The sequence below is a fragment of the Chionomys nivalis genome, chromosome 7, assembly GCF_950005125.1.
Source record: "Chionomys nivalis chromosome 7, mChiNiv1.1, whole genome shotgun sequence".
NCBI lineage: Eukaryota > Metazoa > Chordata > Mammalia > Rodentia > Cricetidae > Chionomys > Chionomys nivalis.
In genome coordinates, this window is record NC_080092.1 from 33,266,712 (window position 1) to 33,293,960 (window position 27,249).

Below are 27,249 nucleotides of genomic sequence, written 5' to 3' on the forward strand. Positions count from 1 at the left end.
AACTTATGTAGCCCAGGATGACCTAGAACTCCTGATTCTTCTGCCAAAAACTCCCAAATGCTGGGATTACAGGCCTGTGGCATAAAAGTCCAGTTCTTGGAAATTAAAATTGTCTTCTGACGACAAATGTCATTTTGTCCAGTATCTATAATAGAAAGGGATGAAGCTACCACGATCAGAAAAAATATCTCTCTCTTTTTTTTTTTTTTTGTTTTGTTTTGTTTTTCTGTGTAACAGCCCTGGCTGTCCTGGAACTCTTCATAGACCAGGCGGGCCTGGAACACATTGAGATCCACCTGCCTCTCCGCCTGCTGAGTGCTGGGATTAAAAGCAGGCGTCACCTCCACCCCACTGCCTTCAGAAGTCTCAGGAGAAACTTCCCCATTCCTTTTGCTTTGCAGGCTGAGGGGTGAATGCCCCGAAAGTAAGCCCCTCCTAAGCTTGTTTTTAGAGACATATTCAGATAAACTTCTCCAAATCCAGTTTAGAGCGGAAGCGCCAGGTGACTAACATATCCTGGTCACTGAGCTGCCCTGGCTCCATCAGCTTGGACCTGGCACTGAGCCTCTGGAGACTCTATGCTCTAATGGCTCTGCCTGGGGCTGAAGTCCGGGAAAAGTTCAGCGATGACTGGCAGGCCGAGTCCCCTGGGTGTCCCACTTGAGGATGAAGGGAAAGGGTCAGAGGTTGGCTCTGCCCAGGGCGGCCACGTCCAGAAAAAATTTCTTTAAGAGGCTGGCACGCGCCATAGAGTTAGGGTGGTCTCCCAGATACAGCTTGACAGAATCTCCTCCTTCAAGTACCTTCCGCGCCGCGCAGCCGCGATGTGGACGATCACGCCCTTCCTGACGTCACAGAGCCCGCCCCCTTGCGAAATCTGTGGGCGGGCCCGAGGTTCCGTGACGCATGCGCGCTTGCTCGGCGTAGGTGGCGCTAGATCCACCTGAGGAGGTTGTGGGGTGACTGCGCGGACGCCATTTTGTCGGTGTTTGTCGCAGCCGCGGCTGGAGAGCGACGACGGCGGTTCGGCGACATTTCTCGGCCAACAGGCCTTTCGCTTTTGCGGAGGTAAGGCGGGCAGGGCCTCGCGGAGCTAGGTGGCTGAGGAAAGAACGGGCTTTGGGCCTCGGCGCTCGTGGCTGTCTTGCGGGGCGCCGCTCAGCCGGCGGCGACAACACCCGAGCTGCTGCGGTTTCGCCGCTGAAGTCGCGGCCCACGAGTGCTGGGTTCGCCCGAGGGTGCTGACCGGCCGTGGTGGGAGCCGATGGGGAGACGTTGGCGGGGCACGTCCCCGGCGCTGGTGTCTCCGGGAGTCGGGTCGCCCGCACCCCTCCTCGCTCCTCTCGGCGGCCCTGGCAGTGTGCGGAACTGGAGGCTTCCCCAGAGTCCGCCGTTCGCCCTGCCGGTCTGCGCCAAAGGCCCTGGCCAGCTGCCCGGGGGGTGGTGGGGCGGGCACTGCGGCGATCCCGGTGGCTGGAGCTCACCTCCAGCTTCGAGGAACACGCTTGGGAGGGAAGGTCCGTCCGCCCTTGGGGCAGCGGGGTTTGGGTTTGGTTCTTAACTCCCCGAAGATGTCTCCCTGCCAGCCCTGGAACTCGCCGTGGAGACCAGGCTGCCCTGGGACTCCGAAGATCCCCCTGCCTCTGCCTCCCGAGCGGCCTGGTTAAAGGCGGGCATCGCCACGCCCAGCCTGTTTGTTTGTTGGTTGTTGTAGCCGCCTCTCCCCCGTACTAAGGTTGCCGAGAACGAACGGTGCCCTTTACGCTGTGACAGCCCTTTGGTGGAGTGGTCAGCCCTCCAAACCCCGTGGGCCGGTAGTCACCTGTCTTCTGTCGCTGCCGCTGCTTGACCCAGCTGTGAGCAAGCACCAGAGTGCCCCTTGTCCCCACTTAGAAAATGCAGCCAGATACCATACGGTCTTTAAGAGGGTGGTGGAGAATCGTATTTCCAATATGGGTATATGCATATTGGTTCCATTGTGTTATTCTATTGAAAGACACCAAGATTCTAGCATGTAGCCGTTTTTCTTTAAGTATTAGAGATGGTGTAATATTTTGAGGTAGCTTTCCTTCCCGTGTATGAGAAGGAACTCTTTATACATATATGAGCCCAAAAATCTTTCACTTTGCCTTATAAGTAAAGATTTCTTTATTGGTTTGAGACAAGGTGGTACTCTGCGAAGTAGACTGTCATCGGACCCACTGTCTCAGAGCTCAGCCTGCCTCTGCGTCCACCATGGCATGTGCCTCCACACCTAAGAAAATTAGTTCTGAACTTCGCTGGAGATAAAGCAGTGGTGGGAGATATTCAGCGGGAGTGGTCGGGACTGGGACCAACTGCTGAATTTTAAATAATAAACCTAGCTAAATAAAGGAATACAGCTCTTGGGCTCTCACGAGGAATTTCTTTTAATTTTAATGTTCGCGTGTTAATATCATTTGAGAATTCTGTCTCAATTCGGTAAACTGGTGTGGCAGGGTGAAATCTAAGGGGGAGGAGGGAACTGAAACAAGCACATAAATAAGTCTTGTGAAACCCTACTTAATGGACAGTCGTAATGATGAGTCATCAGAAGCTGTAAATTTGCCTGCTGTTACTTAAGAGTGCTTAGTAGCCTAGTGCTTGAGATTCGGAATTCAATTCCCAAAGAAACAGAAAAAAAAAAAAGGCTTAATCAGACCCAATTTTGATAATAGAAGGAATGGGTCAGCAGAATACCAGTAAAAATAGAAAGAGTGCTTTTTTGAAGAAAGTTGAGTTTTGACATTTGCCATAAGTAAATTTGTAGTGCTTATTTTACTTTGCCGTATTGAAATGACTATATATCAAAGGGAATGCTTGCCTTACTTTTATTGAGGCAACTAGCAAGAATTTAGGAGGAGGGGGTGACTTAACCTGTACTTGCTTTTTTTTTTTTTTTTTTTTTTTTGATTTTCGAGACAGGGTTTCTCCGTAGTTTTTGGTTCCTGTCCTGGAACTAACTCTTCTAGACCAGGCTGGCCTCGAACTCCCAGAGATCCACCTGCCTCTGCCTCCCGAGTGCTGGGATTAAAGCTGTGCACTACCACCACCCGACCTGTACTTGCTTTTTTTAACTGAGCTAAAAGAGAAGCCGCATTATCAGAAAGATGCCTGAAAGGCGGCTCAGAACTAAAAGAAAGAGAATAGGATTTACTGATATTTGGACAGGGGATACAGATCAGTGGTAGAGTCCTTGCCTAGCAATTCAGAACCATCACCACCACTACCACCCCCCGCCTCCCATTACATCCTCCGTAGTCAAGACAAAAAAAAGAATATGGATATCACACCCTGTGGTGTGATGCACATCATTTCTTAGGAACGCCTTGGAGGCAAGAACAGAAACTGCCTTCTTTCCAAGCCTGGAGTTTAATAGCTTTTGTTAGCATATTTTTCAGTCGTTTAGGCAAACTGAAGGTGATTAACTAAGTTGGTTTTGCTCCATTGGGGCTTTATTCAGCCCCTTTGCTAAGCTGTGGTCCTGTTCCATCCTATCCCCGTCCCAATACACACAAACCATTTAAACCCTGCTTAGCAGTAACATTTTTACTGGAACTGCAAAGACAGCGCAGAGATTTAGGAGTGTGTACTGCTTTTGTAAAGGACCTGAGAATCCTGTGCCCTCTTGTGGCTTCTGTGAACAATTGCAGTCATGTGCAGCTTTCCCCCCACTAAAAATAAAATTAATCTTTTAAAAACTGCTTTGGGAAACTGGGTGGTTAAGTGAGTAAAGGTGCATACCTTTGATCTCAGAGACCCATGTGGTGAACAGAGAGAACTAATTTTGGCAAATTGTCCATTGGCCTCATTATAAGGCATGCAACATTTAGACACAAGCAAAAAGGATAAATGTTAGATACTGAGCCTGGGAGAATACAAGCTGTACACGGAAGTTGTAAATGAAGTCTGAGCATTGTTACCATTATCTGATATCACTGGCCAAGTCCCAGTTTAAAGATTGGTCTAATTCTGGCATTTAGAGAAAGGAACTCTACAGAGTTTAAGGAAAAAGAAGCCTCATTAATAAAAGGCTGTTTACCTTTAAACCAGTCACTTCCATGATTCTCTTTTAATTGTTTGTATTATGCTTTGCCAGGCTGAAGAACATTTGTGATACTATTGGGGTGAGCTAGCCATAAATATAATGTGGGTGCTTTTCTTTAGTCATTTCAGTCTTGACTTTTAAAATCCAAATTCAGAGGCTGAGAGTATAGCTCAGTTGGTAAAATTGTTAACATAAGAGTGACCTAATTAAAACATCAGCATAAGTAGAAGATAATGAAATAATTCTGTCTATACTTAGTCTATGCTTGAACTGTTTTGTGTGTCAGGGATGCATATGTGCATTCTGGTTCGTGTATGGGCCAGAGGTCAACATGAGTGTGTCCATGTCTCTTATATTATTTTTGAGGCAAGGTCTCTCATTGAACCTGATACTTGCCAGTTAGGCTAGACTGACTAGCCAATGAGTTTCAGGAATCTGTATGCCCCACCCTCACCTCCAGGTCTGGAATTACAGTTCTGTGCTATGGTGTCTGGCTTTTTATATGGATGTGAGCGATCTGAAATGAAGTCCTCATACTTGCACAGCATGTCCATTACTGGCTGACTAATCTCTCAAGTCCTTGAGCAATTTTAATTGACCCTTTTAAAAAAATTAAAAGGATAGCCAGGTGCATCCTTTAAATGCATGCCTTTAATACCAGCACTTGGGTGTCAAAGGTAGGCAGATCTCTTTGAGTTTGGGACCAGCCTGTTCTACAGAGTGAGTTCCAGGACAGCCAGGGCTACATGGAGAAACCCAGTCTCAAAACACAAAAAAGATTATAAAGTCAGTGAGTATTTTTGAAGGCAAACACTAACTTGAGGATTTCTCCTTTTACTAAGTAGTGAAAGAAAATGTGTTAAAGGCTCATTGTTGCCCATCATTTAGTATTAGGTCAGTTCCATTCATCAGTCAATCTCATAGCAGTACTAATGTGTTCTAAGCTTTGGGAAATATACCTAAAAAGATTGTAAGAACCTGTGTGGCCCTGTATATAATTATACAACCATCTTTAGCTTTCCAGCTCACCCTTTTCCCCCTCTTGGTTAACAGATGCGGCATTCCAAACGAACTCACTGCCCTGATTGGGATGGCAGAGAAAGCTGGGGCCATGACAGCTACAGTGGAAGTCACAAACGGAAGAGGAGATCTCACAGTAGTACACAAGAAAACAGGCATTGTAAACCACATCATCAGTTTAAAGACTCTGATTGGTAAATGACTTGTATTTTAAGTTCTAACAGTTTAAAAATTTGTCATTTACTTTTATAGCTTTTATCAAATTTAGAATTCAGGCAACATGTTTATTCATTCAAAAAACAGTTAAGAGTGCCATTATAGGCTAGCTTCTATAGTGCTGAGACTATAGCTGTGAATAAAATAGTTTCTCATATATCTGACTGGGAATGATGGGAGGCAGATAGTTGCTCAGCAAGCGAATGAAAAATAAGGATTCTGGGGATGTAGTTCAATGCTAGAACACTTGGTACTGTCTATGCATAATGTCCTAAAATCCTTAAAAACCTCTTCATCACAAAAGGGAGGGGGATGCAAAAGGATATATATAATGATACCCAATGAGTGGCTTTAAGTTGTATAGGAAGATGGTATGTATATTTGGGTGTGCAAAAAGTGTTTCACAATTAAGATGTCACGGAGGGTGGTTAATACAAATGAGAAAGGCAGCATACTTTTGAGAACATTAAAGTGCTTTGAGGGTTAGTCACTTGTGTTCTACAGGGTATGTTTATAGAAGAAAACCAATGGGTATGTCTGTCTGAGATTTTTAGGAACTTGCTCTGGTAATTTAGGATAGAGCCTTAGTTAAAAAATTATGGAAATCTTATTATGGTATAAAATTTGAAGGTAATACGTGTACATAGGATTAAAAGAATCTTAAAGTTCTAAATAGTAAAGAAAGGCTAGGTGAGTAGTTTCTTTCACTCTGCCTTCCATTAATTTCCCTTTTTCATTCGTTTTGTTGGTTCTATGTTTTCTCCTTGTTTGTACAGATTGTTCCATTGGGGCTGTTTACCAGATTGCTTTCTAAATTAGCCAGCTGGGGTTACTTTAAAAAACAGTATGTAATTTTTTTTCCTTCTCCGTGCTAAACAGAGTTATTCTGTCAAAGAGCTTATTTGTAGTTCCTGTACAATAATCATGCTTTATTAAATAGCTATGTGAGGGGTAAGGTTTATGGCAAGATTGAATGACCAGACCTTAGTAATGAACAATTCACAATATAAATTATCTGTACCCTACTATTACAGTATACAAAGTACAAAATACTATTTAAGGCTTATCATCTGAAAACTAATTATTCATAGTTCTAGTATATATTATATATGTGTAAAGGTTGATTTGAGGGATTTGTGTTCATAATTATAAAAAACAAGTCAGTTCGATTAGCCACTAAGCCAGCACTGCCATTTTTGACATTGACACCAGACACATTTTATGGTGGTTATTCATCCTAATCCAGAATATTCATTAACTGTAAAAAAAAAAAATGAAACATTTTATAAATATTTTAATAAAATTACTGGGAAATTGAAGGAACAAAGAATAAAGGAACAACAGGTTGGAAACTATTGCCCGTTACTTGACTGAATTACTTCTCACTGTCTGTTCCTAAAGGATCTTGTGTACAAATCTTTGCCTGTGAAAGTAGATTTTAAGAAGAGGCATTTTCAAGTTAAAGGGTATGAAATCTCACAAGGTTCTTGTTGCATATTCTCTTTTCTTTTTCTAGAATGCTTATAACATGCTCCTTCATGCTGTCTCTAGTTTTGTCTGTTTTAAATTGTTTTCTTAATCTGAATTTCTAAATTTCTAGTGAATTTGTTGTGAAGAATTTTTACATCAGTTGTTTTCTGTTAAAGTATGTTTCTTACTGATTTATAAGACTTTATTATGTATTAATTATTTAAGCCCTTTGTTACATGCATTATAAAACCTTTTTCCCCTGGCTTAATTTTTGGCAGTAGCCTGTGAGTTGGTCTCTGTCTTTCAGGAGACTTAATTAATCTATTGTCTCAAATACCGGAAAGACCAACAAAGCTGTAAATAACCTTTATATATTTGTCTTCCTGTAACACAGAATACCAAGTTTTAAACCTTTGATAAATTTCATGACTGGAAATCACCTAGGAGGTATGCAGACTAAGATTCAGACTCTGTGGCCTGGGTCCTCATTTACAAACTCTCTATTCAGTATTAGTGCTACTAGGCCTTCCTTTCACAAACACCTATAGTATGGTGTGGGGAGGGGGCTTCTAATGACATTCTCCTGGGTGAAAATTGACTCTTGATACACTCATCTACTTGCTGTCATGCATCCTAAGCCTCTGCCTGGTGGTGTTCTCTGTTTAAGTGTTAGATGGCACTCTGCTGTTCTCCTGGAATTTCTTCTGCTGTCTGTTTTGTCCAGTCCTGACTTTCCTTTAAGATGATTATCTGTCTTTTTCGTGAATTCTTCCCTAATCATTTTAATCTAATTGAATTCTTTGCCCTCCCTGAGTCTAAGTGATCATTTGCACCTTTTCAACTTGTTTTTCATTTGTCTATTTTGATTTTTCTTTCTCTTTGTGAGTAATCTTAAGTTGTTCATTTGTTGGCAGAGACTTTGCCTTATATGATTTTATTTTATCTCCCACAGGACCTGTGTGGAAATAAAACAAATTTCAGTGCACTCAACAGTTTGGGCTGTTTTGAAAAGTTACAATGAAATATTCACTGGGCATTCAGTGGATATTTTTAAAAGATGAAATCTGTTATTCTGTCTACCCTGTCTACAGCTTGTATAATTCTGTGGACTTTAATCTTTAACCTTTGGTCTTTGGTTGTGATAAACTGGAAAGGTCCTCATGCTAGTTCTGCTCATGGTAGTGCATCACCACTTCCATTTTTTTATCGTTGATAGAGTGTTTGTCAGCAGGGCCAGTTTCACATAGTATTCCAGTTAAAAATTATTAGTCTAGTTTTTTTTAAGGTAGACTTTGGATGTGGTGGAGACAGGTGTGATACCTTATAAAATTAAATAGGAAGCCCTTAAAGTATGACATCTAGTTTGTTGTGTTTCATCCAGATTTTTGTTTTAGACCAATTGACTCAGGCCTAGAGTTTTATCTGAATATCCTGAGTTGTTTCTCCAGAGGTTAGGAAGAACTTGAGAATGATGCTAGGCAATAAGAAAACCCAGCCTGAATTAGATGCCAGTCCTGTTGAGTAGTTGTCCTAGGGATGTTTCTCTCTGTTTCTGCTTAAACCAGCACTTGGGAAGGAAATGACAGCATATTCTGGGGAGTATAAAGGGGTTGGTGGGGGCAGCCTCAGCAACATCTGTCACTCCATTGCTTGTCAGGATTATTTAGCTGATTTGTCTGACTGGGCAGGTGTCCCCTCTCTCCCTCAGTGCTCCATGTGCATCCCTCTTGAAGCTTCGCACTCTGTTGAAGAGGACACTCATCCCAGGTAGAGGGGGGATGGGAAACTGGGCCAAATGAACCTGTCCTTTTCTTTCCATCAGATCAGGACACTTAACTTGGATCCACTGACTTCCTGAGGTCCATGACCTCCATGAAGTTCTTGCCAAGTTTTGTTTATGCATTTGTGCATTTCTTGGGGGAAAGGGTCTATAACCTTTCCCATGAGGTTCTCAAAGGGATCTGTAGAAGCACTGTGGCACTAGAAAATGCTGTTTTCTTTTCTATTTCTTGGGTATTTTGCAAGAGTCACAGGAAGTTAGTAATGCAAAGTGGGGCTAGAGTGATGACTCAACCATTAAAAGGCTAGGCTAACAACCAAAAATAATAAGAAATGCAAAGCAAGTAGAGTAGGAGGCTATCCAGGGTCCTGGACCCTTTATTGTTAGGAGGGTCGATTTTAGATGTGTTTGTCACACTAGGCAGGCCTCAGAAGTTCTGGTGTCTGATTTTCAAAACAGGAATCAGAAAACATAAACATAGAAAAGGGAGGAGATAGAATAGGTGACATGTAGGGCAGTGGTGACAGTTTGCAAATCTTAGCTTTTGCCACTAGTGTGCTCTGCAACAATGGCATATCCTTTAGGGATCTTAATTGAGTTAGTAAATGAAAGGACTGAAATACATTTAAGGTTCCTTGTATCTGTGATACACATTACAGAAGAGTCTGTCTGGGATATCCAAAAATGTGCTTACATTTAAAGGGAAAGGAATTCTCTTTTGCCTTTCTCTGAATGTGTGTGGCTTGGAGAGAGGGAAAGGAAGCTATTTTTAGATTCCTGTGTATTGCAGAACAGGTTTGCAGATTTGGTCTTGATTTTTCAGAAGATAAAGGAACATTTAATTATACATATATTGTAATTAAAGCTTTGTTCCTTGGTATGAATTGTTGGCAGCAATTTTCTAATGTGTGGGGTTTTTGTTTTGTTTTGTTTTTTGGAGATGGTTTCATGTGGCCCAGACTGGCTTCAGATTTGCAGTGTACTTCAGGATGACCTTGAATTCATGATCCTCCTGCCCTTCCAAATGCTGGGATTGCAGGCATATACCAACATGCCTGGCTGTAGAAATTATATATGGAAAAATATATTTGGTTAAAATTATTAAGTTATCTGAGATAAGTACAAATTTCATCTCGTCAATTAGAATTTTTCTTTTTATTGAGTTAGCTATTTAAACCAAGAATTTTTGAGAATTTTGTTTGAACCACATTATTCCAGAATGAAGAGAATAATTTAAAATTCTTTAACATGTTTGCAGTCACTATTTAGAAGCAAGATGCTTGAATGAAAGAGATTATCGGGATCGAAGATACATTGATGAGTACAGAAATGATTACTGCGAAGGATATGTTCCCAGACATTATCATAGAGACATTGAAAGCTCTTACCGGATCCACTGCAGTAAATCCTCAGTACGAAGCAGGAGAAGCAGCCCTAAAAGGAAGCGTAATAGACACTGTGCAAGTCATCAGTCACATTCGGTATGAGTGATTTGTTTTTATTTTGAATGGATTCTATTTGTAAGGCTCTAAAAAAGTGATAAGGTTCTAAAAGTTTCTTTAATGCTATTTGGATATGCTATAATTTATATTTATATTACTTGAATCCTTAAAGGAAATGAACACATTCTCATAACTGACTCCTGTGTATTAGCTAGTCTTCACTTGCCCACACTTATACTCATTCTGCAAACGGGATCATGAGCTTGTTGGTTTTAATAGTAAAACATCTTATTTTGTGGTTGTGCAGTATATTTAAAAACTGAGGCACCCATATCTTTCTTTGAATGTAAACATTTTTTAAATTATTTTGAAAGAAACTGCTTTACTGATAATTGGAAACAATTCAGGCGAGTCACACTGTTGGGGTGCTTAGCTGTTGCTGATTAGTGTGTAGTATAGCTCCTAGTGCAGCACATCATTGTCTGTAGTTAATTTTGCTAAAGTTCTGAACTGGGTGCTGAATGGGAAATGTATTGAAAAAGCCTGACAGCTTTAATTCGTAAATTTCAAGGTATCATTTCCCTCCCCAAGTTTTTTCTGTAGAACTAGCATTTACTAGATTGAAGATTGAAATTAGTCTTTACTTCCCCCTCTTATTATGATATTTATTTTTAAATGTTGCTAAAAGAGAACAATTTCAACTAATCTTGACATTTTTCTGACAAACTTAGACAACTCAACTCACAGCATATGGTTATATCAGAAAATAGTAAATCTTGACATTGCATTCTTTAAACTTCAGACTTCAATTAAATCAGTATTTTAAAGAGACAATTGTGTTGTTTTTTTCTATTGCCACTTTAAGTATCTTATCTGAAAATCTGTTCCTTGCCATGTTTTTCTTCTGTAACATAAACTGTGCCCTGTGAATTTCTGGGGACTGAATTTGAAATTGCTCCTGCCAACTGTTCGTGGCCTGGTGCTTATCTGAATGCCTGAATATCTCCCCGCTGAATGAATTGCGTATTCTGCCCTGAATTCACTCTGATATATTGATTGGCTGGACGATCTTGGTGCTGCCCACTTGCCGTTCCAGAAGAGCCACCGAAGGAAAAGATCCAGGAGTATAGAGGATGATGAGGAGGGTCACCTGATCTGTCAAAGTGGAGACGTTCTAAGAGCAAGATGTATAGAATATTTTTCAACACTTTTTAAACTTTGCAGACAGAATAATCTTTTAAAGAATAGTTTGTCAGCGGGGGGCTAAAGACTCTTCATTGCTTTTTTGTTTTGTTTTTTGTGGGTTTGTTTGTTCTTTTGTATTTCTTCTTTTCTGTAGAATTTAAATATTTCTATTCTTTAAATTCCAAAACAATCAGTGGAGTTTGAGATTAGAGCAAGACAGATAGCTCTATCTAATTGCTTTGTAGCAGCTGAAAATACAATAACTTGAGCGATGAAACCTTAGTTATGTTTTGCTAGAGATCATTTGGAAATATGCCACACTTAAGCATTCATTGTTTGAACAACTGTACAATTGTACTCGGGTACTTAGACTCTCTTTCTCTCCCTCACTTTAGATGAAATCGTGGACACTTTAGGTGAAGGGGCCTTTGGCAAAGTTGTAGAGTGCATTGACCATGGCATGTAAGTTTGCTTTTTCTTTCTTGACTATTTTAATGAAATGTATTTTAAAGTGGTTGCTGCAAGTTTTTCTGAGAGGTATTCAACAAGATTTCTGTAACTCAATATCATTTATGTGCCATGAGTATTAGTTTTGTTGGTGTCCGATGGCAGTTTCTCTCAGATGGAGTTTACTCTGTAATTAAAGGAGTACTCAAGTTCAGTAAGATTCAGCAACTTTTGGATTGCAGAGTCAATAAAGTAATTCCAATTTTATATATTAAAATGCGATTTCTGAACTACAGAGAAATTCCGTTAGGACCTATAGAATAAAGTCTGCATTCTCTGGGATATACTTTACCTACTTCATTGCACCATGTCCCTTAGAACCTCTGTTCTGTGTGTGGTTTTACCACTTTTTTGTAAGTGAACTTCTTAAAATAATTTAGTGAAGCTACACCTTTCTAAAATAACATCTTTAATTTTTTTTCATCAGAAATTGTTGGAAAGGGTATAATTTTCCAGCTTACTGTATATAGCAGTAGTTGAGGTTTATTGTTTGGTTTGGTTTGGTTTTTATTTGTTTTTGAGACAGGGTTTCTCTGTAGCTTTGGGGCCTATCCTGGAACTCTCTCTGTTGTAGTGATATTTCATTTGTATTTTAATAAATAGAGCTTACCTGAAGACCAGAGAGTAAAACAGCTCCACTGGTCAGCCTTACAGACCAGGCAGTAGTGACACACACCTTTAATCCCAGTAACCACACTAGTTAGCTATAGAAACCTGGTAGTAGTAGTGCATGCCTTTAATCCTAGCCCTAGAGAGGAATATAAGATGAAAGGAGACAGCTCTCAGACACAGTCTCATTCTGAGGACTCCTGGAGGTAGGATCACCATTTTCAGACTGAGATAGAGTGGTAGGAGCCAGTGACTGGCTGCTTTTCTTTTCTGATCTTCAGGTTGAACCCCAATATCTATCTGCCTTGGGTTTTTATTAATTGTGTTACATTTGAGTAGCAATCAGTGAGACTGTTTTTCTCTCTGATCTTCAGGCAAGCTTTATTCATTAAAATACAAATGAAATATCATTATACTCTGTAGACCACCCTGACCTCAGACTCACAGAGCTCCACTTGCCTCTGCCTCCCAAGTGCACGGCCGCCACTGCCTGACTAGTAGTCTTGAAAGTAAAGTTTATCTGTGTTTAAACATATTTGGTGAGTCTTAGTATCATAGCTACTTGATCTGTGCTGTTATCCATGAACAAACTGCTTGAGTTCATACTTGGAAATGTTTATTGTTGGCCCAGCGTGTGGCTGACATGGGCAAGCAAGGTCCTGTTTCCATCACTAGCCCAAAAAAAAACCTCTAAAAATTTCTTTCATCCCATTGTCCATGATTTTCTCAAAATACTATTTATATTCTTTAAGAATTATTACTGGAAATGCCCACTGCTCTTAATGTAGCTATTTCTACATACTTGAATGAGTCTGCTTGGAGGGAGGGGCCTCAATAGTTTATAGTGTCTTTAGCCAGTTGTTTGATAGGCTCACAGTTTGTCAGGGCTCAGTTGTGTCTGATTGTATAAATTGCTATTTTATTGTATAAGTAGTTGGGGCTTCATCTCTTGTGAGGATGTCTTAATACTCATCTGCCTTTGTCATTAGACCGAGGCATGTAGTAGTGAGTCCCATTGTTCAGTACTAGCACCTGTGCCTTGTCTTTTGCATAAAGTAGATCCTGCCTAGCAAATGAACAAATGATCTGATTGTGTGTGTATGTGTGTTACACTTTAAAATGTTTTGTATGAAATATAAATGTAAATTTTTAAAAACATCTTAAAATTACTAAGTATTATATGAATGATTGCTTTGTTTTGAAAAGATGTTCTGGAACCTAGGGTATTAATGCACTTTGAAAGAGTTAGAACAATAATATGGGAGACATGTAATTACAATTGTATTTTAGGAGACTGAGGTAGGAGTATCACAAATTCGGTGTCAGTCTGGGCTACATAATGAGTTTAAGCCCAGCCTGAGCTATATATAGTGAAATCTGGTCTCAAAACCAAAACAAAAAAAGAAAGTGCTTTTCACAGGGTATGCAATTTTATCCCACTGCTTATATATTTAGCATCATCATCTTTTGTTTTTAAGGGATGGCTTACATGTAGCAGTGAAAATTGTAAAAAATGTAGGCCGTTACCGGGAGGCAGCTCGCTCTGAAATCCAAGTGTTGGAGCACTTGAACAGCACTGACCCCAACAGTGTCTTGTAAGTATACATTGAACCACAAGCTGTCATGCTATGTGAGCTGCTCACTTCTGTGCACTCAGTTATTATTTTGATCTCTTTTAGCCGATGTGTCCAGATGCTAGAATGGTTTGATCATCATGGTCATGTTTGTATTGTATTTGAGCTGCTGGGACTTAGTACCTATGATTTTATTAAAGAAAATAGCTTTCTGCCATTTCAAATTGACCACATCAGGCAAATGGCTTATCAGATCTGCCAATCTATAAATTGTAAGTATTCGTGAATACACGGTATATTTTTATTGTCTTTATTATCTAATCAGCATATGTTACAGGTAAAGGTGAAATCGTTTTTGACCCCCATATCCTAGCCCCAGTTGAAATCTCTTAAGTGAGACTAATGATGGTTTTTGTTTTCTTTATAGTTTTACATCATAATAAATTAACTCATACGGATCTAAAACCTGAAAATATTTTATTTGTGAAGTCTGACTATGTAGTCAAATACAATTCTAAAATGGTAAGTTAAAAACTTCTTTTAATTTTTGGTGTTGTCTTTAAAATTAATGTAGCTTGGTGGTCCTTGAATGAGGAATTTCACTTCAGAGCCTATTTATATCTGATGTTCATCCACAAATAGAGTAGGAATAGGATGCTTCTATCCCAGTTGCGGGAGGGGGGTAGAGAGGCGGGAATGGTAAAGAGGGAGGATTCATTTGCACATTTTATGAGTAGTGTTATAGAATGTTTTATATCTTTATTGAGTTTCATCTTTACTCAACTGTGTCTCTAGAAACGAGATGAACGCACCCTGAAAAACACAGATATCAAAGTTGTTGACTTTGGAAGTGCAACATATGATGACGAACATCATAGTACCTTGGTGTCCACACGGCACTACAGAGCTCCAGAGGTTATTTTGGGTTAGTAGACACCAGACTTCCTTACACTCTAATTGTTGAAGGTCATGGTTAAACTAAAATGATATTAGCAGGATACAGAAATGAGTTTTGTCTGTTTCTCCTGTGTGACAGTGTTTGTGAAAGGTATCCTAAGTGCTGATGATTTGTGACCCTCAAGTGATAGATAGTAACAGTGGGTATGTTTGGTAAAGGCATCATTTGTGATTGTGGGGTTATGTAGTCACTAATTTCTACTCTATCGGCAAAGTAAGGCTCTGCCATAGGTGCCCAGGGTTTGGTTGGCTGACTTAGACATGATAGGTAAGGAGCAGGAGGAAAGAGACTTTAAGCAAGAGTCTCTGTTAGCTTATTATGGGAGAAAGCTGGAAGTGAAAGGGCAGAATTTAGAAACTCAGAGAGTATGTATTACACCTCAAAACTTTCAAGTCACTGATGGGATTGGGGCCTTGGAAACAAAACAGAAGAGGTGCTATTGTTGATACAGATCTAAAGTTGGAGTCACTGGAAAAGGAATCTGGAGTCTGGGGGATTAGAATACTGTGGTGTTCCCCAGGGTGAAGGCAGATTAAGAGGAGAATGTAGTTGGGTGCTGCAGTAAAGGGAAAGCAGTTGCTTTAGATGTTAGCAGTCGGGTAACAGTGGGAAAGAGTGAGATGAAGTTCTCTAGTATCAGAAGGGATTCATTGACTAATGGGGTAAAGGGCTACAGTTAGTCACCTGAGGAAAAGTATATTGAGGTATAATGATTGAAAACTTTGATCAGAGCTCAAATTCTAGTGTCTGAAGATGTTACTCTATTGCTATATAAGTTTCCAGTGGTGAACATTGTGGAATGAACAAGGGTGACTATATGGGACCAGGTGTGATGGCACCCACTTGTAAGACTGAGGAAAATACCAAGTTCCAGACAAGCCTGAGCTATGTGCACCAAAATTGTAAATCCTGAGGTTGCTGTTGTAGTCTCCTAGGTAGGCTATAAAGAGCACCTGAGTGTGAGGAAGGGTCAGCAGCTTAAAGGTGTTCAATAGTAACATGCTTGTTTGTTTTTGATAGCTTTAGGTTGGGCTCAGCCTTGTGATGTTTGGAGCATAGGCTGCATTCTTATTGAGTATTACCTTGGGTTTACAGTCTTTCAGGTATGTATCTAATACATTTTATTTGATGATCTTTAATGAATTTTATGTTATGTGCTTTATATTTAGCTTCCATACTGGAGATTTACCATAGATCATTATCATTAAAAGTAAAACATAAATATCATCCTTCTGAAAGCACAGTTGATTGAAGTTCTGCTACTAGTGAGGTTGTAACTTGCTTTGAATGTGTATGCTGTCTATAATGTGAAATTCATGTAGAGTTCATATTTTATGTTCTGCTTTTTCTCTTTTTTGTTTTATAGAACTTCTTGAACTTTATATTAGTGTTAATGTGGCTAATTGTAATTCTGCTCTGGCTATGCTAACCATGTTTCTAAATACATAAAAATAAAAAACATAAAAATATGGAACTGGCTAGGTGTGATGACACACATGTCACTAAAGAGGCTGAAACAAGAGGATCAAGTTGTGAGTCCTCACCTACCTAGTGAAGTTAAGGCCAGTCTTGACTGCAAAAGAAATCATCTGTCTCACAAAACAAAAACAAATGTGGGAGTAGTAATATTTATTCCTCTCAATAATAATGGTTTTTGAGTTGGGGGGTGTTGGTTTTTGGGGGGTTTGTTGTTGGTTTTTTTGTTTTGTTTTATTTGAGACAGGGTTTTTTCTGTTTCAGCCCTAGCTATCCTGGAACTAACCCTTTTGTAGACCAGGCTGGCCTCAAATTCAGAGAGATCCACTTGCCTCTATCTCCCAAGTGCTGGGATAAAAGGCGTGCACCACCATGGCCCAGCAGTAATAGTGTTTTAAAGGCAATTTGCTTGGGCCTTATAATTGATAAATTGAAAAAGCATTAAATACAACACACAATCTTTGCTCTCTAGAACAAAGATTGGCAAAGTGTGGGCTGTTGTAAAAGTGCTCCCTGCTGCCTGATAAAGAGAAAAGGTATTTTGCCAGCAGCTCATCCTAAAATATCTTTTGTCTGAATAACTTTTTCAGAGAAAAAGTTAGCCTGCCTCAGCTCTAGACTAGACACCATTTTACCTATGTGTCCAACTGCTGCTTTTCTGGTGTAGCAACTCTTGTTAGTTTTGAATAAGATCCTTGACTTTTGTTAACTTTGCTTAGTTATGAGCTATGTGCCTTTGTCTTAATCTCTTTGAATTCACATTCCTAAACAAAGCTCAAGAATTGTGATGAGAATTGTTAGAACAACTATACTACCCAGGATAAGTAAGCATAATAGTGGTCTAGTTAAACAGTTCATGAAAAGGAAATTGTTGCATTTTTTTGTTAGACACTTTTCATGTTGATTACCAGATAGATCTTGGACTGTACTGTGTTTGCACGAGACAGCATAGCTCTTTCAGTATCAGTCATCTTTGAAGAATATGTAATATAAACTGTGTAACTGGCTAATCTAGTCTTTTTGTTGTTGTTAATTTATTTACTTAAGGGAATGCACACATGTGGAAGATAACTTGTGGGAGTTGGTTCTTTTATGATGTGAGTCCCAGGGGTTGGACTCAGATCTTTAATCTTGAAAACAAGGGCGTTTTCCCCATTAAGCCATCTCTGGCCTTTATTCATTTTATTTTATTTGGTATTTCAAGACAGGGTTTCTCTGTGTAATCCAACCTGTCTCAGAACCCACTCTGTAGAGCAGGCTGACCTCGAACTCAGAGAGTTCCCCCTGCCTCTGCCTCCCAAATGTGTGCAACCACAGTCCAGCTTAGACTAGTCCTTTTTTATCAGCATATATTTTTACTCTTCTTTTTTATGTGCATGTAAGGAAGTGGAGATGCTAAATTCCTTTTTCCTGAATTTTTTTTTAGACTCATGATAGTAAGGAACACCTGGCAATGATGGAGCGGATATTAGGACCCATCCCAGTGCACATGATCCAAAAGACAAGGTTTGTCTAAGATGCATTCAATGATGGCCTGTTCTGAGGACTACAGATCTGGAAGTAAAAAGAAATTCTGTACAAATGATAACTTAGAGCTATAATCTTAGCATTTTTAAAAGGTCATTTTCAAAAAATAATTTAGTACTCAAAGTAACTTTTATGTAGATTTTTTTTTAAGTTGATGAAAAAAAAAACAATACATGTGAGAGCCCATTCTTTCTGGAGTCTTGTCAGTCTTGTTTGAATTTCCTGTTGTTGCTCTGAGCCCTTGAACAGGATAGTGTTTTCTAGCTCACCTGGGAAGTTGTTAAAAAATTCCCATTCCCATCTGTATCTGGTGAGATCAGAATTCCCCACTAGGAGTCTTCCTTTGTAAAGTGAGTGTTTTCTCGTTTATGAACTGCCTAGTTGAGATAACTAAAATTCCCCAGAGTAGATGAAAAAGGAAGATCCTGTCATGTTGACAATATTTAAAAAATTACACACAGGTAAATATATGTCTGTACATTTAGAGAGAGATCTGTTCTGTCTTGTCCCTACCAAGGGTTGACGACAAGGTAAAAATGTGGAACTTTGCTTATTTTATTTTAACTTCAACTTCTTTTCTCTTGTAGGAAGCGCAAATATTTCCACCATAACCAGCTAGATTGGGATGAGCATAGCTCAGCTGGGAGATATGTTAGAAGACGCTGCAAGCCATTGAAGGTAAAGGGACAAAAGATTAATGATTAAGTCACATTTTCACTTATGTCTTTATGTAACAAGACCATTTCCTCCAGGAATTTATGCTGTGTCACGATGAAGAGCATGAAAAGCTGTTTGACCTGGTTCGAAGAATGTTGGAGTATGACCCAACGAAAAGGATTACCTTGGATGAAGCATTGCAGCACCCTTTCTTTGACTTATTAAAAAGGAAATGAATGGGAATCAGTGGTCTTCCTATATACTTCTCTAGAAGCAATTACTTTAAGACTGTGTCAGTCAACTAAACATTCTAATATTTTTGTAAACATTAAATTATTTTGTACAGTTAAGTGTAAATACTGTATGTTTTGTATCAATAGCATAGCTACCTTGTTAAGTATAGTGTTGATAATGAATGCAATATGAGTTAAAATGAATTTTCCCTTTTGATGTTAATTGCCATTTTTAAAGGCCTTTGGAATACCCTTTGTGTCCAGTGATTAAAGTGATTGGTCTTGTCTTTTGTACATGAAGGTTGACTCTGAAGTGATTTTTTTTTTTTCTTGAGTAAAAGGAAATCTTGACCACTTTGTGTGATTGAGTATTCTTTATACACCTCAAATGTAGAACTTTTCATGAGAAATGTGGTTTTTGTTATTGATTATTGAACAGGCAGCAGTCTAGGTGGGCAGATTTTAAAAACTAAAACTCAGGAAAATTAGCATAGTAAAAGTTTCATTAAATTTTGTTTTCTGGCCAGGCCTTGGTGGCGCACACCTTTAATGCCAGCATTCAGGAGGCAGAGGCAGGCGGATCTCTGAGTTTGAAAACAGCCTGGACAACAGAATGAGTTCCAGGACAGACTCCAAAGCTACACAAAGAAACCCTGTCTCAAAAAAACAAAACAATTTTTTTTTTCTGTTCTTTTCTTCGTGATGTCAACAGGCCCTCATGGAAAGATACTTGATTAGTCTATGAAGGAGTTTAATCAGACCACAAATACATCATTTAAGACTTAAATCTTAATTTAACATTGCAGACAGATTTGAGCTGTATCTATCTATATTTCAAAGCACAAATACGTAGAGCTTTCTTCTGCGTGACAAGTAGTTAAAGCCAGGCTGTACTATACTGTCTAGAGGCAGTCTTCCTAGTACAGTAGAGCTAAGAACTTCAGTATCACAGAATTGCACATAAAGTATATCAAGGCTTCCAATGCCATTTACATGTCAGCGTACACCTTCAGAACATTTCTAAGTTTTATTTTTCCCATCCCATTCTTCAGTCCACTTCCTAGGCTTCCCCTAAGCCTGTCTTTTCCCCAGCATGGGTTCCCAGGCCCCATCCCAAAAAATCCTTTTCATAGGTTGATCTTGGTGTAAAGGGAAAAAAAAAAAAGACGATCACATTTCTTAAGTTACTGATTGCTTTTCGGGGCTGGAGAGATGGCTCAGTAGTTAAGATCACGTACTGTTCTTATATTCCCATCACTGTGTTAGGCAAACAAAACTCCAGCTGTAGGGAATCCAGTGCTGTCTTCTGACATCCAGGCAGCTGTACTAATGTGCACATACCCATACACACATAATTAAAACAATGTTTTGGGTTTTTTTTAAGATAACAGTCTCTAAGTCCATTTCTCTTCTGAAAATTAACATTCTTCACAAGGTGTTTTACTAACTTGTTTACTAACACTAACAAAAGAGTTATTGCAAAATTTAGAAGAAATGAGTAGTGGTGGTCATTCTGGAAATGTTCTCTGCCAAGCATTCCTTCCTTTTAGCTCTCAGCTCCCTGCTCCTGCCTGCCTTTATTGGTTCACTCGTTTTCTGGAAGGTTCACTGCTTTTTACGGTGTCTACAGCTTCAGTACTAAAAAGAAAAGGGCTTAGACTGGCACATGAACATGGGTCATTCATAATGGAGGTAATTTTTAAATGTTTTTAATTCTTTGTTTATACATGAATATAATGACCGTATCTCCCTATTCCTTCTTTTATCTCCCATTTCCTCTAGACTCCTTCCCTATATATTTTGTTGTTTTTTTTTAAGGAGAGATGATATGCTCTGATGAACGTTCTGGCCAGGCAATGGTGGCGCACGGCTTTAATCCCAGCACTCGGGAGGCAGAGGCAGGCGGATCTCTGAGTTTGAGACCAGCCTGGTCTACAAGAGCTAGTTCCAGGACAGGCTCCAAAGCCACAGAGAAACCCTGTCTCCAAAAACCAAAACCAATTAAAAAAAAAAAAAAAAGATGAAAGTTCTCTGATAGAAATATACTTGAGCATTGAGGGAGGCTGGTTCTGTATTAGTGATTTTTTTCCCATCTTAAAATTATTAGAGTAGAATGAGTCCTTGTCTCTTAAATATATAGCCCAGCTTTAAAATATTTGGCAGATTTTTAAATCAATCTACGTTCTGTTCAAATACAAATGTTAGCTACCATATTTCATCTTAATTCTATATTTTTAATAGATTTAAATATATATTTGCATAATAACACTCTTAAACAGTTTTGCTGGGAGGATGATTCAGTGAATAAAAGCACTTACTGCAACAACTGAGTTGTCATGCATGTTTTGTTAGACCTCACCTACCTCAACTAAAAGTCTGATGTTTAGTCTAATCTTGTCTCAAAACATGGATTATTATATATACGGGACCCAGCCAGGATGACACATTGACATCTCACTGGCCTTTGCCCGCCATGTGTTTTGCTTTTTGGTTAAAGAGTCTTCATGTCTTTTAATTAACTTATTTTTAGCTGTTTTTCATGCCTTGTTGCCCTGGGAGATAGTTGTTAACTAAGTGACTGTTCAGCATTTGGCAGTTGAGACTGTGTATCCTCTTGAGCCGCATGTGGCATCCTAACTCTTAGAGCACAAGAATGGCAGGATAGAGGCTTCTCCCCTGCTGGACTTTGGTCTTCATACATTCCCTTCAGCCATAGAAAGTCCTGCAAGGTGTCACTGTTTTTGTTTTAAGTCATTGAATTGTTTTAATAAGATAGCTTTGTTTTTAGACAAATTCTTACTCTGTATCTCAAGCTACCTCAAAATCCTTAGGGTGATCCTCCTGCCTCAATCACTATGGGGCCAGAGCTAGTATGTCTAGATCTTTAAGAGATTTAAATGTTTCATTTTGGAGACAGGATATATAGTCCAGGCTGACCTTGAATTTACTATGTAACCATAGATACCTTCTGTCCCACCTCCCAAGTGTGGGGTCACAGGCCTGCATCCCCACCAGCCTAGCAAGGAGTCTTAGTTAATCCAGAGAGTTAGGGTTTGCTTTGTCTAAGTTTGTATTTCTAGTGTGGTTTTTTTCCTGCCCTGAGTTAGGCATTAACATTTCTCTTTATTGTAGCTGTGGTAACAATGAAATCTTTTGGCTTTTGTGTTTCTGGGAGTTTTCAACACCCCGTTATGTGACAGTTTCATTAACCCTTGCTGGCCTTGAAGCTTTTAACTATGGTCTTCCCGCCTCAGCCTCCTGAGTACCGGGATTACAGGTCTGTGTCACTGTCATTGTTGCTGTGCATTCAGGCTAGGGCTAGAGTTGTGTTGGTGAAAATGGAAGGTTCTCTACCTTCCATTGTACTGTGGCCAGGAAGCCTGTTATTTTGTTCCTTTGCATATGGTTTTTTTTTCTTTTTTTCTAATTGCTTTTAAGTTTGTTTCTCTTTACTACTCAGCTCAAATAACCTTTGACGTGCTTGTGTGGTTGTCTTCATTGCATAGCCCATTGATGCCCTTGGGCCAGAGGGTGTGAGGTCCCCTGTTCTAGCGTGCTCTGCCTTTTTTTTCTTGAGACAGAGTGTCACCAAACCTGAACCTAGTCTGACCTAGTCAGCAAGCTCCAGTAATCTTGTCTCTGCCCCACAGTGCTGTAGTTAGATCTGGCTTTTTATGTGGGTGATGGGAACTCATTAACTCAGGTCCCCATGCTTGCAAAGAGCAAGAACTCTTTTCCACCCTAGCCCCCATCTAGTGTAGGTTTATATGTACTAGTGTTTTGCTTGTCTATATGTCTGCCCATGAAGGCCAGAAGAGCATCAGATCCCCTAGAACTGGAGTTACAAATGGTCATGAACCACCACGTGTGTGTGTTAGGAAATGAACCCAGATTCTCTGCAAGAACAGCAAGTGTTCTTTTTAAGTTTACTATTCATTTCTTTGAGTTTTTCATGACAAGGTTTCTCTGTTCTGGAATTCTGTAGACCAGACTGACCTCAACTCAGATCTGCCTGCCTCTGCCTCCCAAGTGCTGGGATTAAAGGTTTATTTTTATTTTATGTATATGGTTATTTTATTTGTGTCTTTGTATCATATGCTTACAGTGCCCAAGGAGGCCAGAAGAGGGTGTTAGATTCCCCCAGAACTGGAGTTATAGATGTTTGTGAGCCACACTGGATGCTGGGAATCAAACCTGGATTCTCAAAGAGCAACAAGTATGCTTAACTGCTGAACCATCTCTCTCAGCCCAGTGTTATAGTTGTTGTGTGTGTAAATTTTCAAATTTTCATCTACTAGAATTTGTTTTGAATCTTTTCAAAAAATAGCTATTGGGCTGGAGAAATGCCTCAATAGTTATGAGTACCGACTACTTTTCCAGAGGTCCTGAGTTCAATTCCCAGCAACCATATGGTGGTTCACAACCATCCATAAATAGGATCTGATTCCTTCTGGTGTGTGTGAAGACAGGTCACTCATATACCTAAAATAATTTTTTTTTTAAAAAAAAAAGCTATCATGGCTACTTACCTTTATTTAGTTCCTTGAGCCTGAGGAATACAGTCCTCATTTTAATATCTTTGTTCACTGATTCTCTTGTCCCTGCCATTTCTGGGTTTCTCTTCATCTTCTCTGCTGTATGGTCTGGAAGTTTCTTGCTGTACCTTATTCACAATGTTGCTCAAGGATGCAGGGCTGTGTATTTCCAGGTACCTCCTCCCAAAGTTTAAGTTCTAAGGTAAGAAACAATTACATGATGAGATTAGTCTGAATGTGCTTATATTCCTTCACACTTCAGTTGTTACATGCTTGCTTAAATCAATTTGATCTTTTCAGGTTTTGGTTTTAAGCTTTTAAACAAGACCTAGCTCAGTGCTCAGTTTATGGCTAGTTTACCCCCACCATCGAAAACCATTTAAGTGCTCAGTGACATCTCTATCTGGTTTTCTGAACTGGTGGGCAGGAAGACCCTCTGGCCTGTAGGATTTGTTTGCATTTAGAATTCCAATCATCCTGGTCTGGGAGCCTAGATCTCCAGCCCTCTCCCCTGCAGTTCTGAACTGCCCTGCCCTCTTAGACTACCACAGCCACTCAGCTCTTCTACTGTAGGCCAGCCCTGGCTGAGGCCTTCTTGCGCTGTGCCCTGGGAAGTCTCCAGAGTCCTTGAGTTCCCTGTTACCTATCTCCCAAAGGTCACCATCCTTTTGTTGCCAATGTCCAGTGCCTTGCAATGTGCCATGTAGTTTTACTGACTTTGAACAGAGTAAAGCCAAATGGTCCCCATTAGTACCTGCTTTTTTGAAAGGCTGAAAACTGAGGGTCTGAAGGCTAAGTAGTTTGCTTCAGTTGTACTGCCAGCTGGTCGACCAGGACTAGAGTCACTGAGTGAAGACCTGGTGGCTTCTTCAGTGACAATCTTACCATGTAATTGTCTCTTAAAACCTTAGAACTTAAACTTTAGGAGGAGGTACCCGGAAATACACAGCCCTGCATCCTTGAGCAACATTGTGAACACGTTCAGACCCTTTGGTTATCCGAGTTAGCAATGAGTATCAGCTAGGGCAAGTTAGTTTACATTTCTGTTCCAATTATAACGCACAGAAGGGTATGGCTAGATGGTTCGTATCTCCCTGCCCCTAGTGCAGAATCGTAGTACTCCCTGGTGAGCAGGCGCAGCTACTCCTTCAGCCTCCTGTACAGAATTCAAAGTGGGAGGCAGCAAGACAGAGCTCGCAATTCATGGGTCCCTTGCTCCCATCATAACCCAGAGATGAGAGAAGAGCAAATGCCAGATCTTCACAACTGTGAAGTTGGGTCACAGCTGTTGAGTCATGGTGCCATTCTTGCTTCTAATCCTAGGTTCTTAGACCCATGTGTTCTTACCAAGAACACAGCATCACAGAGAGGTACCCTGACTAATCATGTACCACATCCCTGAATTATTTCACCAGTGCCTTCAAAGGCAGTTCCAGTATTTCAAGGCTGGCTCCTTCAGGATGCAGTACTAGCCAGTGAGGTCATGGTCATGGACTCACCCCACTTCTTTGGCTAATAAGTTGATTACATGATTGAATGTGTTGTATGAGATTTCATACCTGTGGGTTACCTGTTATGTCAACATCGTGCAGGTGACTGAGACTCTAAATAGGAAAGAAGCCCACACCTGGAATAGTTATATTTGTGAAAAACAGACCCTCTGGCTTTTCCTTCACTGAGAGAGTCCAAAGTAATCCAGGTGGCCAGGTGGTCTCTGAGAAGTGCCGTGCAGGTGTAAGAGTGTTATCACTGACAAGTTGACACTCAGAGGCAGCAGTAGCTCAACGGAACGTATGGTAGGTTGGGTGCAGATCTGCCCTCTGTACTGCACTTAGCAGGCTCCTGACTTACAGGTTTGATCAATGGGAGTCTCCAGCAGGAGACAGAGTATTTCTTCTTCTAGCTCCTTTCCCCACCAAGCCATGGTTCACAAAGGCTGTGTCCACAGGCAAAGGTCACAGCTCCTGCTGAGCAGACTTCTTACAGTACCTGACTTTCCACAGACTGCCCAGCAGGCTTCTCCTCTCACCCCTTCAGCTAGGGATAAAAATGGCTTCCCACTATTGGGAGCCAGAGTGCGCTCACCCCACCCTCAGCTGGCTTCCCTCATTGCCACCGTGAAGCCTGTCTACAGTCAAGTTGGCTTTTATCACCTGTTCTGAGGGTGCCGCCTTTTACTTCTAGAACCCTAACTGACAACAAGTAACAGTGTTTTCTTTCTTGCTTTTCCAATTGAGAATTGCAGACAGTAAACTGATTTTTTGTCTTACTTTACTTACCAAGTGTTTATTGAGTGTGGACTATGGGCCAGATAGTGTTCTGTAAGAAAATAGTGGCACATGAAACAAGGGGATACAGTTAACAGGTAACTTGGGACAGCTGTCCCCATCCCGATTAATCATGAAGGGAATTGAGGATAAGCCCCTTAGATTGGGCAGCCTGGGATGGGCTATGGAAACTTTGACTTCAAGATTAGCAGCTTGCTCTTCACAGTCTGAGAGGAAGCTAATCCACATAGCCGGCAAGAATAAAGGCCCCGGGGAGCAATAAGTTTGGCCTGTTCAATCTACAGAAGCTTCTAGAACAGCAGTACTCATTAATACTGACACTGATAGGAAGTGGGGAATTACCTTTTAGAGAGAATTGAGTTAACTTGTAATACAGTGTTGGCCTCTTTTCAGACTTCAGTAGACTGTCGGGTTTGCTTAGCAAGTGGTTTTCAGACTATTGGGCACACGCTCAATTTTCTCACTGGGCCAAAACTATATAATCACTACCAGGAACTCACTTTACCTGAGGCCATAGCTAGGAAGTTGTGGGGAATTGCACCCTTGCTTCAGTTCAGTGGGTCTTGAGGGCAGGGAGCTTTTTCCTCTGAATTAAGCGGGAAGTACAAGTGCTGCTGGGGTTTTCAACGGGCTTAATAAATGCAGAATGGATAATGTAGCCACAGGAATTAAGCAGACAACCAGGAGACTCAGGGAGGGAAGGTGGCAAGTATTCATAACTGACTGTTCTCAGATGTACAGGTATCACAGGAGTTAGTGCAACAGTTACTTGAAATCTATTTGAGATAAAATATGCCTTGGGGAGGCTGGCAACAGCTAAAAAAAACCTGAGTTCCAACTTCAGCCTCTCTGGTCACCCCTGTAAGTAAATGCCTTCGTGTAACCGTAGTTAACTCAATATGGTGCATTCCAGATTTCGGTTTGGTCCAAGTTTTACCCTGCAGAATTCAAGTACAAAAAGTTTAGGGCTCCTTTCCCTTTTATCTTCGTCTGCTTTCCGAACTAAACGCCCCCTCTGGGTCAGCTCCCTTCAAAGTATGACTATTTCTGTCTAGTGCCCATGCCTGACATTATAGTGAGAGCAATGGCTGTAAGAAGTGTCTGCTTTTCCCCGTTTCTTCTCTCTTTTTCCCTTATTATTCTCCTTATTTCTCCTTCCTTCCTCTTTCCTCCTTCCTCTATCTTCTCGAGAGCTCTCATCCTTTTCTTCCTCTATTCCTCCCTGGTTCTCTACCAAGTCTTTCCTTACCCACGCGCAGGGGCCGCTTTCGGCCACCAAGCGGCGCTCAGCGACCATCTAGGACTGACTTCTAACTTTCCCACAGGGTTCCAAGTTTTGGTTTGTAAGTGTCAGAAAGGTCAATCTGCAAGTTTGGGGATTGCTCCTAGGACACAAACCGCGCCGCAGCCTCAGGAGGGCTGCGGGAGAGCCGAGACCAGACACGTCTGGCCCCTCGGGTGGAAGCGGCCGGGCACCGGGACGCGCTCGCCAGGACCGATGTGGCGAGGACCCGGAGCCGCGGAGCCGGTGAGCGCCGGGGGCCCCCGCCCTCCCCGACCGGCCGCTCCTCCCCTGGGTGGGTCCCCGTGCCTTTTCTGGCGGGGTCTATTTGCATAGAGAGAACTGCCCGCAGTGGCCGCTGTGTTGGAGCGGGCGACGAGGGGGGCGTGCGCGATCCGAGGCCACTGGGACGCCGATCCCCGCA

The 27,249-nt window shown here is 40.9% G+C and overlaps 1 protein-coding gene across 4 annotated transcripts; it reads left to right on the forward strand.

Moving 5' to 3' along the window:
- The first annotated feature begins 932 nt into the window (after positions 1-932).
- Clk4 (CDC like kinase 4) lies at positions 933-19,072 on the forward strand. Of its 4 annotated transcripts, XM_057774271.1 has the most exons (14): positions 5,182-5,280; positions 6,079-6,146; positions 8,481-8,539; positions 9,811-10,033; positions 11,091-11,181; positions 11,575-11,641; positions 13,774-13,890; positions 13,975-14,141; positions 14,297-14,391; positions 14,665-14,794; positions 15,848-15,930; positions 17,730-17,809; positions 18,418-18,508; positions 18,583-19,072. In XM_057774271.1, the coding sequence occupies exons 3-14, from the start codon at positions 8,487-8,489 to the stop codon at positions 18,721-18,723; spliced, it is 1,338 nt and encodes a 445-aa protein (XP_057630254.1). In that variant the 5' UTR covers positions 5,182-5,280; positions 6,079-6,146; positions 8,481-8,486; the 3' UTR covers positions 18,724-19,072. The 4 variants fall into 4 exon arrangements, with proteins under 4 accessions (XP_057630252.1, XP_057630253.1, XP_057630254.1 ...); XM_057774269.1 differs by lacking the exons at positions 6,079-6,146; positions 8,481-8,539 and adding an exon at positions 933-1,068 and having other exon boundaries at positions 5,120-5,280; XM_057774270.1 differs by lacking the exon at positions 6,079-6,146 and having other exon boundaries at positions 5,159-5,280.
- The last annotated feature ends 8,177 nt before the right edge of the window (positions 19,073-27,249 follow it).

What these genes read in the sequence shown, in the direction of transcription:
- Clk4 (XM_057774269.1), top strand. Translation starts at nt 5,120, where the DNA reads ATGCGGCATTCCAAACGAACTCACTGCCCTGATTGGGATGGCAGAGAA. An exon ending in CAAGTCATCAGTCACATTCG is followed by an intron (nt 10,034 to 11,090) that starts GTATGAGTGATT and finishes TTGCCGTTCCAG; the next exon opens with AAGAGCCACCGAAGGAAAAG. An exon ending in AGCTCCAGAGGTTATTTTGG is followed by an intron (nt 14,795 to 15,847) that starts GTTAGTAGACAC and finishes TGTTTTTGATAG; the next exon opens with CTTTAGGTTGGGCTCAGCCT.